Raw genomic sequence first — 10,632 nt, forward strand, 5'->3', positions numbered from 1 at the left:
GGGCTGAACTCCACCAGTCTAGTTCCCTTTCACTATCCCTGATACTCCTTAATCTTTCGATTTCCTCTTTAAGCTCCACCACCAGCAAAAGGAGGTCATTCACCTGTTCATACTATAGGCAGGCCCCCTCCATAAAACTCCCAGAAGCCACTGATAAGCTCAAACACTCCAGGCAGGAATGTGTCTGCATAGACACATCCTTTTTGGAGGGCTCCACTTGGTCATATACATTTGAACCAACCATGGGTTTTGACCGTGTTAAAACCATTACAAGCAGAAAGCAAAATATCAAGCAGTCAACAGAAACACCCTGAACACCCAGCACACCTTACTAGCAAGAAAACCAGCAAGTCTGCCTGCTTGCCCTGCCTGTGTGAACTGCCGCGTGAACTGCCGCGCCAACTGCCCCAGAGAAGTGCCACGTCCCTGTTTGCCTGCTCCTGGTCGCCGCACTCCCCCAGAGGCCTCTTGTGAGTAGTCACTCAGGATCAAGGGAAGCTCCTCTGTTTTGACTCTGTTATTGAATATTTGAGGTCATGTTTGACCTGCTCTTGCTTGCTCTTCCCACAGGACTTGCAACTTGTCCATGTCTTTGGTTTGTCATTGCTTGGGTTTCATTTAGGCAGCTTTCCCTCTCCTTTCCTATGTCCTTGCATAAAACAGTTTGCTCTCGGAGTTCCTGCCCTTGCACTCAGAGGTGCATTTTATAAAACCCTTCCTGGTGTGTGTGGTCCCGTGGGAATGTTCATCCTCCCTGGCTCTGGGCTAAGGTTATCCTTCTGTTGTGGTTGCTAACACCGGGCTGTGGTACGAGAGAACGGCTGGAGCTGAATCCCATCTGCCGCCTGTGCTCAGCATTGCCGTCCCTGCTGGGCGTCGGGAGCCATCCAGTGGGAACTGTCAATAATTACACCTTCAGGCTTTTCTCCTGCCAGAGCCGAGCCATGAGACAAATCTTCCAGCAAGGCCTTTCCTCTTGCCTTGCCTTGCCTTGCCCTCCCTTTCCCAGTGCTCTGCACCTACCCAAACTCTAAGGTCAAGTCCAAGAGGATGGGCACGCAGACAGAAGGGTCTGACAAAACTGGGGGTGTGGTTTAACTTGTTCCTTTTCCTTTTCTGCATAGCTGCCTTCCCCTGCCCAGGTGTTAAGGATCCAGTGGAAGCTTCAGACAAGCCCTGCCCCTAGGCTCAGACTTTTTGGCAGCAGCTTGAGTTTAGGTGCCCTCCACCTAAATTGCTTCGGCCTGCAAGTCCTCAAGAATGGCTGATCAGGTCTTTTATGAAATGAGTCATTTATTGAATATACAGGAGGTAAGAGACAAAAGGCCTTAAACAGAGTTCTTACTACACAGGTTAAAACAAAGAACTACTACTAGATTACATAAAACAGTGCATGGCATTAAGGTACCTATATTATAGCTACCAAAGATAAAGTATAGATTAGGAGTCAATGTAATTTATCACCAAATTGATGAGGGAGTTCACAGAGTCCTTTCACTCAACCGTCGAAGGAGTAACTGCAAGGCAGCATCTCAGCTCTGGGCAGAGACCCCCACACATTTCCAGGGAATGTGCAGAAAACCTCTGCTTTGTGCAAGTTTGATGTAACTTTCATCGTTTGTAAAACGGAGTGTTTGTCAGTCAGAAATTGCAGCTTATCTTTCCACATCTCGCTTCCACAGCAAGATGTTTACTGTCAGCTACAAGTGTCACTTCCATGTCACCTGATGAGACAAGCAGTCTTTAGAGAGTTATTCTAAACTAGAACAAATTAGCAAGAACAAGCAATAGATAAACTCTCACGGCAGTGCTACACCAGGGCACTCTGCTGCATCTTGCCCGGTTTCATACAGGCAGAGCCCAGCAGGTGCACAGCCTGGGCTCTGCTCCAGCTCTCAGGCAGCCCTGTTGTTACAGAAACTTCCCTGAGCATCCCAGAGGCTCGCTGGCAGTCACACCACCACCACCAGACTGTTCCTGCTGGGACCAAGTCCCTTTGCAGTGGGTGGCTCAGCTGAGCCAAAGGGTGTCCCCATTGACTCCCCCCGCTCCCCCCACTCTCACAGTCAGACCAGGTCTCCCACAGCAGAGTCTCACATGTCTCATTCCACAAAACAATTTATTCACAGCACAGGAACACAGAAACAGCTTGAGCTGGTGCCTCCAGGGAGGGACCTTGAACCCCTGGGCTGTTACACCTTCACACTCCAAGCACAGCAGAGTCTCAGCTCTTTCTCCTGAGGCTTGGCATCTGCCCTGTCTCTGAGTGGCCACTGACCTGGCTGTGCCACAGGTCCCCGGGCTCTTTGTCCTGCCAAGGGTCAGCAGGTCATGGGCTCTTGCCTTGGGCTCCTGCCAGCCAGAGCTCAGGCTGGAGCTGGCGGTGCAGCTGCACCCCCAGCCACCTGCACCAGGTGTATTCCTCAGCACCCGTGCTTTGCAGCTGCCCAGGAACTGCACACAGGGCCTCCTGCTCCCCTCCCGGGACCGCACGCTGGAGCTGCCGGGGCTGCCTGAGCACTGCCCCAGGTGCGGGTGTGTGTGAACACTGCGGGGCTCACGGCCCTCGTGGCCCAGCAGGACATGTGGCACAGGGCAGCCGGGCTGCAGCCGATGCTGCTCCACCCCTTGCCAAGCTGGAGAAGAGCTGCAGCTGGAGCGAGTGCCAGAAACTGCTTTGGCAGGAGAGGAACGCCGTCCCTGGGCTGTGCCCCTCGCTGTTTCCCAAGAGCCCCGTGGTAATCAATCACTGCAGCTCCAGGAGATTGCTCTGCCTGTCTCTTGCCTTTGTGCAACGAGCAAGGCTGGCAGGGCTCTGCAGTGTAAAAGCTGCCCCAAGGAACCAGATGGGCTGGAGGAACGGGCACTGGAGACCTTGCCAAATCCAGCCAAGAAGGAGTAGGAAATGAGAGTGTCACCAAATGGGACAAAAAACCCTTAAACAATACCAATTTGATGTGAATAAGCAGAGACTTCTTTATTCAGGCACTAAGAACATGGGGGATAACTCCTCTGGAAACATGTTCCACTTAACAAACAAAACTCATCATTTTTATATTCTTTTTCTCAATCATTTTGTACGTTCTTTTACATATCATATGTACTATGACAGCTCTTAAATTTAACCTTTACATTGAATGGTTCTAATAGTTAATAACTTCATCAATATTCTTATTCTAAAGCAATCATTGGTCATGTCCCCTGAGGTCTACAGATTGGAATCCTTTATACTAAAATCAAGATGGGAAGGGTAGTGGGTTTCCAAGCAGTGTTAATGGTGAGCGTGGCTGCAACAGAAGGATCCAGTCACTTCCTGGGGAGGTTTCTACGGTTACACATTCCAAACACAGCACTCCTGGTATTTCTGTACCTTATTGTGGGCCTGATTTTCTGAAGCCTGAGAGCTGCTGGCTTTGCAAAGGGAACTTTTTTGGTGGTTTCTCCTTTCCCAAGCAGCTTTGTGTAAGTAACTATTCTTCCCATAACATTTCTAAGTATTGGTTCTCCCTTGGGGAATCGAACTACTGGTTTCCTGTGTGGTAGGCAGGGACTTTAGCTACTACACTATGGGAAGAATAGTTATTTACACAAAGCTGCTTGGGAAGGAAGAAACCGCTGAAAAAGTTCCCTTGGGAAAGCCAGCAACTTTCAGGCTTCAGAAAACTGGGCCCACACCATATCTTTCACAATTTTCTACTTATGATCATAGCTAACCTTTTTATATGATTTGATTACTTGATCAAAATATTCATAACAACGCCATGCAACTGAGAGATGGGACTTCAAAGAGGGGGTGCAAAAATAATCCAAGCAGAGACCCTTAAGTCAAAGTTTGAGCAAAAATAGATCAGAGTTCAAGCTGAAGTTTATTGAAATCTAAAGAGTTGAAGCCACTGAAATCTAAGTTGAAGTCAGGGTAAAAGGAACTTAAGTCAGGTATTATTGTCACAGTACAGTGTTATATACTTGTTACAGCTCAAAATAGGCCACAGCCATAAACAGTCACAAGATTTTTCTCACAAAGTACAGATAGCCTATTGTTCACAGTATTTGGCAGCTTTTACAAAATTACATAGTTATAAAGACCTTGACAGTTACCTATGCAGCTCTCTTCCTAGTTCTTGTTCATATATCTGTGGTCTTTCTACACCATGGCCTGTGCCTAACCAAGGCTAAGATATCTTGATTCACAAGTTCCACCGTGCCCCCTGCTGCATCTCTTATCTGTTTTCCTACGTAACAAGAGCAGACAGAAGCAGCAGAGGCCAGGGCAGGGGCGGCTGGGAAGGTGACAGAGTGGTGTCTGGGTTGAAGGAGAACCTGAGGAAAGGGGAGAAGAGGACTTTCTGTCAGCCCATGCTTCTCTTCTGTTTCTCGAAACATGACCAAGGGATCTTATGGTGCCAGGGATTGGGGAAATACCCAGCTCTGCTGGGGGAAAAGCAGAGCCCAAACGGCGCATGTTTGGAGTGGCTGTTCCTCCCATTCCTTCCTGCTGGCGAGGACACTTTGCCTCACAGAATGACAGGACAGGGGAGGGGGAGAAGGGGCCTGTGGACAGGAGCTCTCACAGCCAGGTCACACAGAAGGGGTCCCACAGGGCTGTCCAAAGGGCCTCCAGGTGGGGCCCCCTCCCCCAGGTGTGGTGGGCAGTTTCCATGTGACACAATGTCAGCGAGGTGGTGTGACAATGTGGTGATGTGACATCACCATGATGTAACAATGCCCCATCACTGTGAGACCTCTGGAGCGCGAGGAGTCAGCGTGGGACCACAGCACCACGAGAGCTCTTGGAAGGAGCTGTGAAGCTCCATCTCACTGCTGGTGTCCTGCCAAAAGGCAGAGGCGCTGCTGAGTGCCTGGGAATTAGGGGGAGGAGAGCAGTGGGCTGATTGAGAGAGCTCAGTCGGTGAGGCTGGGGCTTGGGGGTCTGCTCTAGAGCCTCAGGACCCTCAACTCTTTCTCTTGCACCTGCTGTGCAGGAGGCTTATTGAGCTACTGCCTGGGTGTCTGTGTCTTCCCAGCTCAGCCCCAGAACTCCACACCTGGGAGACTGCAGCCACCAGGTGTTGCGTTGTGTGCTTCTGATGTGTTCCAGGGTGCACAGCAGCAAGGGGTGCGACACCTTCCCCCTGGGGAGCTCTCACCTCCCCACCCAGGAGCTTCAATGCTCTCAGCAATTGCTTCTGGGGCACAGAGATGAAGCAGAGACGAGACGGGTCCTGGGGTAAACTGAGGAGGTTTATTGAAGGCGTGGACAACTGAAGAGTAAAGCTCCAAGACCTGAACTCCGAGACGGAAAAGCCCCAAGAACAAAGAGCAGGGCTCTGGCAGTGGGTTTTATGGAAGGGGCGGCACAAAGCAAACAACCAATGAGGGTACACTTGGGGAGGAGTCTAAAGCAGGGAATACAGAACTAAATCCAATGGGGATAACAAAGGGAGGGGAACAATGCAGAACAGCAAATGATACATCAAGCAAGGGGAAATTGGCAGGGAAGGATCTAGAAACAGGGGCAGGGACACAAGGGATGGACAACTGGGGAAGGAGGAGATTAGGAAAGGGACAAAGGTTTGAGGGCCAATGGGGAAACTTCTAGGGAGTGGCCAGCTGACAGGCAAAGGAATTGACACATAACAGTATGCATAACAATTAAGGTACAGAACCTAAAAATAGAATGAACTGATACAAAGGAAGGACATTGCCTGTCTCTAGGAGTGGGGGAGGATGAGTATAAGGGAGACAAGCTGCATGTCACAAAGCATAATTTAAATCATAACACACAAATGAAATAAAAGGCTAGCCTGGAAACTCAAAGCAAAAACCCACACCGCAACAACCAGGCTGATGGATTCTTACCTGCTGGACCTCCCACTCGGAGTCAAGATCCCCGTGAAGCCCAAGTCCAACACTGTCTTCTGCAGGGGAAAGCTGGGGGAAAAGGTAGAGGAAGTAAAAGAGCAGAAAAGCTCTCCTCTTTCAGGGGGTCCCCATCATGCACAATCCTTGTGGCCACCTCCTCTACAGCAGGAGCTGCAGCCCTACAGTCAGACAGGGCTGGGCAGCAGAGGGAAGCTCCAGGCTCCCTGGAACACAGAGGAGAAGCACTTGTCAGTGTCCTCACTGGTTTCTGGCTCTGTGCATGTGTGTGGCCAGGTCCCTGCCTGCAGCAGGTGGCTGTGTTTGTCCGGGTGCCAGGGCAATGCGCCCCTCCAGCTCATCCTGCCATGTCGAGCCAGGCCCTTTGAGGGAAACTCCAACCTTCTGCAGCTTATTCTGTTGGCATATTTGGAAGAGCTTGGGTTTCCCTTGTTGGGGAATGCACACACTGTTGCCCGGAACACAATAATCAACGACACGGAAGCAGAGGTCTTCAGTGAAAGCTGCTCCCCACCGAAAAAAAAAGGGGGCCAGCCTGTTTATTTCTTTCCTTTTATAATTTTATGGGTCTGGAAGCACATTGGCTCTTGGGGTTACTACCCCTTCACCCCACTGGCCAGACCAGCTGTCAACCAACATTGTTTTCAGGCTGGAAATATGTAAGCAAAGGACAGTGAACAAAAACAAGAAAGGTTGTTTATGATCCAAAGCGTGAGAAAGTGAAAAACTGACCCTTAATATCGCAACAGTAGCTAAAGAACTGACTCCATCTTATAAGCAAGTAGAAGGCTTTAAAAAAATATCAGAAAAACCAGGGCAACACACACATGGTCCTCCTCCAACTTGCACTGCACCTTCCCAAGGCAGAGACTTGCCGAAGGCAAAGGCAGAGGCAGCTGACACAGCCCTTGGGCCTGCGTAACTGAAGGTTCATTTGTGGATGGGTCAGCAGTTCTTCCCGGTGGCCTGAGGTGTCTGTTTGCTGTTGGGGTTGCTGCTGGGGTTTGCCTTCTCTTCCTCAGCCCATCCCATCACAGCCCAGCCTGGCCCAGCACTGCCTTGCGGTCTTTCTGTGAGGGCCTCTGTACCTTCAGAAGGATGGAGAAAACGTTGGTCTTCAAAGTACCTTGCTCTTTTCACAAGTACCACATGGCACCTCTTTGCTGCTCTCTCCTGCCTCCTCCATACTCTGGGAAATGTCTCTCAGCTTCACTGGCCAAGTCCTTTCAGTCTCGATGATCCCTACATCCACCACACGAGCCTGCAGTACAACTGCCTGCATGACCCCCACCTTCAGGACTACCACAAGCGCAAGGACATCCTGCGGATGCTGAAGAGACGGGGCGTCATCACCAGTGACAACAAGGTAGGTTTGGGTGTTGGGCTGATCAAGAGCAGCCCTCTTCAAGCAGGGCTCCCACAGCCCTTGCTGCAGCCGCCTGCTGTTGTCAGAGGGCAGGGCCGTGCGCTGGTGTCCCTGGGAGCAGAAGCAGCACCAACATCCCCCTGGCAAACCCCAGTGCTGCCCTTCTCAGCCACCCCCACACTGCTGTTCAGCCCTGGCTGGGGGAGTATCAGTGGCTCCCACACCAGGGTAAAGGGGGAGGCCTTGGGGGCAGCTCCCCTCCCACTGGGGTCAGGCTATTTTGGGGAAGGCTGTCTGCACGGCTTGACAGGGCTTGGGGCATTCTGCCCTCGTCCCTCCCTAGGTGCTTTGCACTCCAAAGGAGTTCAACGAGTACAGGCACTACCTAACCAGGATCAAGCTGCAGATAGAGAAGATCTTGAGGCAGCAAGAGGTAGGCAAAGCGTTGTGTTCAGGGGCACAGGACTGTGCAGGGCTGTGCTGCTGGGCCGGGCGCTGTGGCGGGCAAAGGACTCTGCAGGCGGGAGCTGAGCCAGCGCAGGGTGCTGAGCTGGGCACGGGCAGCAGGGCCATGGGCAGGCACACGCAGTGCTGAGGGAAGCCCTTCTCTCCTGCCCTCATGGCCTGGGCCCGTGGGAAGCCTCAGCATGCACGGGCTGAGCAACATGAGCTTCAACCTGGTGTCACTATTCAGGAGGGGCTTCTGCCATCCCGGGCAAAATTGTAGGATATTCCCAAACTGCTGGGAACCACTGACACTTCCTGCTGGGCAGAGGGGCAGCCGCAGCCTCAGAAACCTTCTTGTTCACATCCACAGGAAAGCAAAGAGACCTCCCTGAAATCAGGGAGATTGAGAAGAGGGAAAATAGCTTTGGACAAGGGCCAAACCTACTCCAGAGCCAAGCTGGGTGTTGCTGCTGACTCCCAGAGGAAGCCAAACAACACTGCTGGTTTCTTGAATGCTGTCTTTGAGCAGCTGACTGCAGCAGAAGCCCAGAAGCTCCAAGAGGTGGTTGAGGCCATTGTGTACAAAGTGTTTGCAAGGCTGAAGGTTCCTCGACACTTGCGTGTCACCTTTTTAAGGAACAGTGCTCAGAGGATCAGAGGAAGTGCTTTCAGCAGGTGCATGAGAACACAGCCTGCAGGGACACCTCTAGACCACCGTCAGGAAATAGAAATGGTGGCCAAGGAGCTTCTAGCTGTGGTGTTGGAGATCTTGGGGAATCATCTGGAGTCCAAAGCTTTTGAGCCAGGGAGGGCAGCCCAGTGGAAGGAGAAGCCTGTTGATGGAGGAGCCATCCAAGCAGACAAATCCAAAGAAGCTGACACAGCCTGCTCAGACAAGGCTCGTATACAGGCTGCCCTTGACAATCTCACCATTCAAGTAGTTAAGAATGTTAACTGCCTCTTGAAATCCATGATAGCTTCTCAGTTTGAAGGAGACTCCAGCTACGAGTACACTGAAATCCTGAAGCTTCCCAGAGGTAAGGTCTCCAACAGACAGATGCAGCCAGGATTCCCTGGAGCATCCAAACAGCAAAGCCAAGAAGCGAGCATGAGACTGAAGTTGTCTCCCTTAGGACCACAGCTCCATGCAGAAGGGACAGGCTATGCCAAAACCATGAAGCCTAAGCATCCTGCTATAGTGAAGGGGAGCTTGGTGAGAGAAAGGAATCCAGCAACCTCAGACAACACTTTGGACATAAGGACCATGGCAAATCAGATTGTTCAGCCCATGTTAGAGTGGGTTGTTTAGCATGGGCTTGCACCAACACGCAGACAGAATTTTCAGTGACCTGTCCCAAATCCAGCCACATTCCAAGGCGGAGAGGAGAGCTGTGCTGCTGAGAACACTCTCCCCTCTGTGAAGCCAAAGTTTTCCCAACAGCCTGTCCCTCTGGAGGGTCCGAAGGCCCCTGCCCAGGCCGGAGCACAGCACAGATCAGTGCATCCAAAACTTGTCTGAGGCAAGCAAGGGGTGTGGCAGGAGAGCTGTAGGGTTTGCTTCTAGATAGCAAACCTCAAACCCTTGTTCCATCAATAAAGAGTTTACTCCTAAGGCCTTGCTTGTGCTTCCTCCAAATCAGGCCAAACTGCATCTGCGCATTTTGCCTCTCCCATGTCCCCCCCCCCATATCTCTCCCGCAACCTGCCCAAAACCCCACAGGACCTCCCCAGAGGCAACCAGGACCTTCTACCTTCCTGTATCTCCTGCCCAGGACTCTGTACCACCCATACGCCTTCCATATATCACCTCCCAGCCCCTCCAGGACTCCCTGAACCCCCCCCGACGAAGTCCTCTTGTGCTTGCCATATATTGCCCCCATATCTCCCCTCCAGGACCCCGTACCCCCTGTATCCCCCCCCATTTCTCCACCCATATCCCCACTCAGGACCCCCCAGCTTCCTGTATCCCTTCATATTCTGCCCATATCTCCCCCTATATCCCCTACCAGACCCCTCCAGGACCCCCTCAGCCCCCTCCAGATACTCCCAGATTCCCCTAGCCCTGCCCCAAGAGTGCCTCAGGACCCCATGTACCTGATGGTGGAAGGCCAGCATTCCCCGTATCCCCCCCACAGAGCCCTTAGGATCCTTCACAGATCCCCCTTGGCAGTGGAGTGCCACCCATAGAGGATGAGGGTGTGGGAGGGAGGTGGAAGACCACTAGCTAGTGGTGGGCAGGGGGGTACCCCTCCCCCAGGCCTCAACCATTCCCAAGGGCCCCACCTCACAGTGGGAAGTGGAACAGCTCTGAGGATAAAACCTCCTTGGATGTGTGGCCTAGGGAGGGGACCCCAAAATCAGGGGGTCCCCAAAATCAGGAGGGGACCTTGGACCCTATGAAGCTGGGACCTCTAAAGCCCCCGCCCATATGGGAGGAGAAAATGGCCTCAGCTGTGTGGCTTTGGTGGGGAGGACCTCCAAAAATCAGGAGGGGCCCCAAAATCAGCCTCCCCAGCCCCCTCCCCACCTCCAAAGATACAGAGCAAGTCACCCACCAGCCACCCCAGCCCTCCCGTATCTCCCCTATTCCAAATTTCGTCCAGCCCTCTCAGATCACCTGAAGGTCTCCCAGCCCATTTAGCACCCCCAAAGCTTCCCAGATCTCCCACTGGACTTCCTGAAGCTCCTCTCCATCTCCAAATAAGTAGAGCCAGTTGTCACCCAGCCCCTCAAAACCCCCAACTACCCCTGCCCAAATTCCTCCAGGACTTCCAAACACCCAGGCCCTCTCAGTCCTGTAGAACCCGAAAACCTTCCCTAAACCCCCCCCCCAGAATCCCCCTCAGAGCTCCTCCTGAGCTCCAACCATGTAGAGCTGCCAATCCCAGACTCCCAAACACCACCATATCCACCCCATTCCAAATTTCTCCCTACTCCCA

At 52.3% G+C, this 10,632-nt stretch overlaps 1 protein-coding gene across 1 annotated transcript; it reads left to right on the top strand.

Annotated features, from left to right (window-relative positions):
* The first annotated feature begins 7,593 nt into the window (after positions 1–7,593).
* LOC134553038 (uncharacterized) lies at positions 7,594–9,293 on the top strand. The gene is made up of 2 exons (XM_063402261.1): positions 7,594–7,679; positions 8,064–9,293. Exon 2 carries the CDS (start codon positions 8,373–8,375, stop codon positions 9,000–9,002), a length of 630 nt encoding a protein of 209 aa, XP_063258331.1. The 5' UTR covers positions 7,594–7,679; positions 8,064–8,372; the 3' UTR covers positions 9,003–9,293.
* Positions 9,294–10,632: the final 1,339 nt, after the last annotated feature.

Source organism: Prinia subflava, chromosome 8 (assembly GCF_021018805.1).
Source record: "Prinia subflava isolate CZ2003 ecotype Zambia chromosome 8, Cam_Psub_1.2, whole genome shotgun sequence".
In the NCBI taxonomy this organism is placed as follows: Eukaryota; Metazoa; Chordata; class Aves; order Passeriformes; family Cisticolidae; genus Prinia; species Prinia subflava.

What these genes read in the sequence shown, in the direction of transcription:
- LOC134553038 (XM_063402261.1), top strand. Translation starts at nt 8,373, where the DNA reads ATGAGAACACAGCCTGCAGGGACACCTCTAGACCACCGTCAGGAAATA.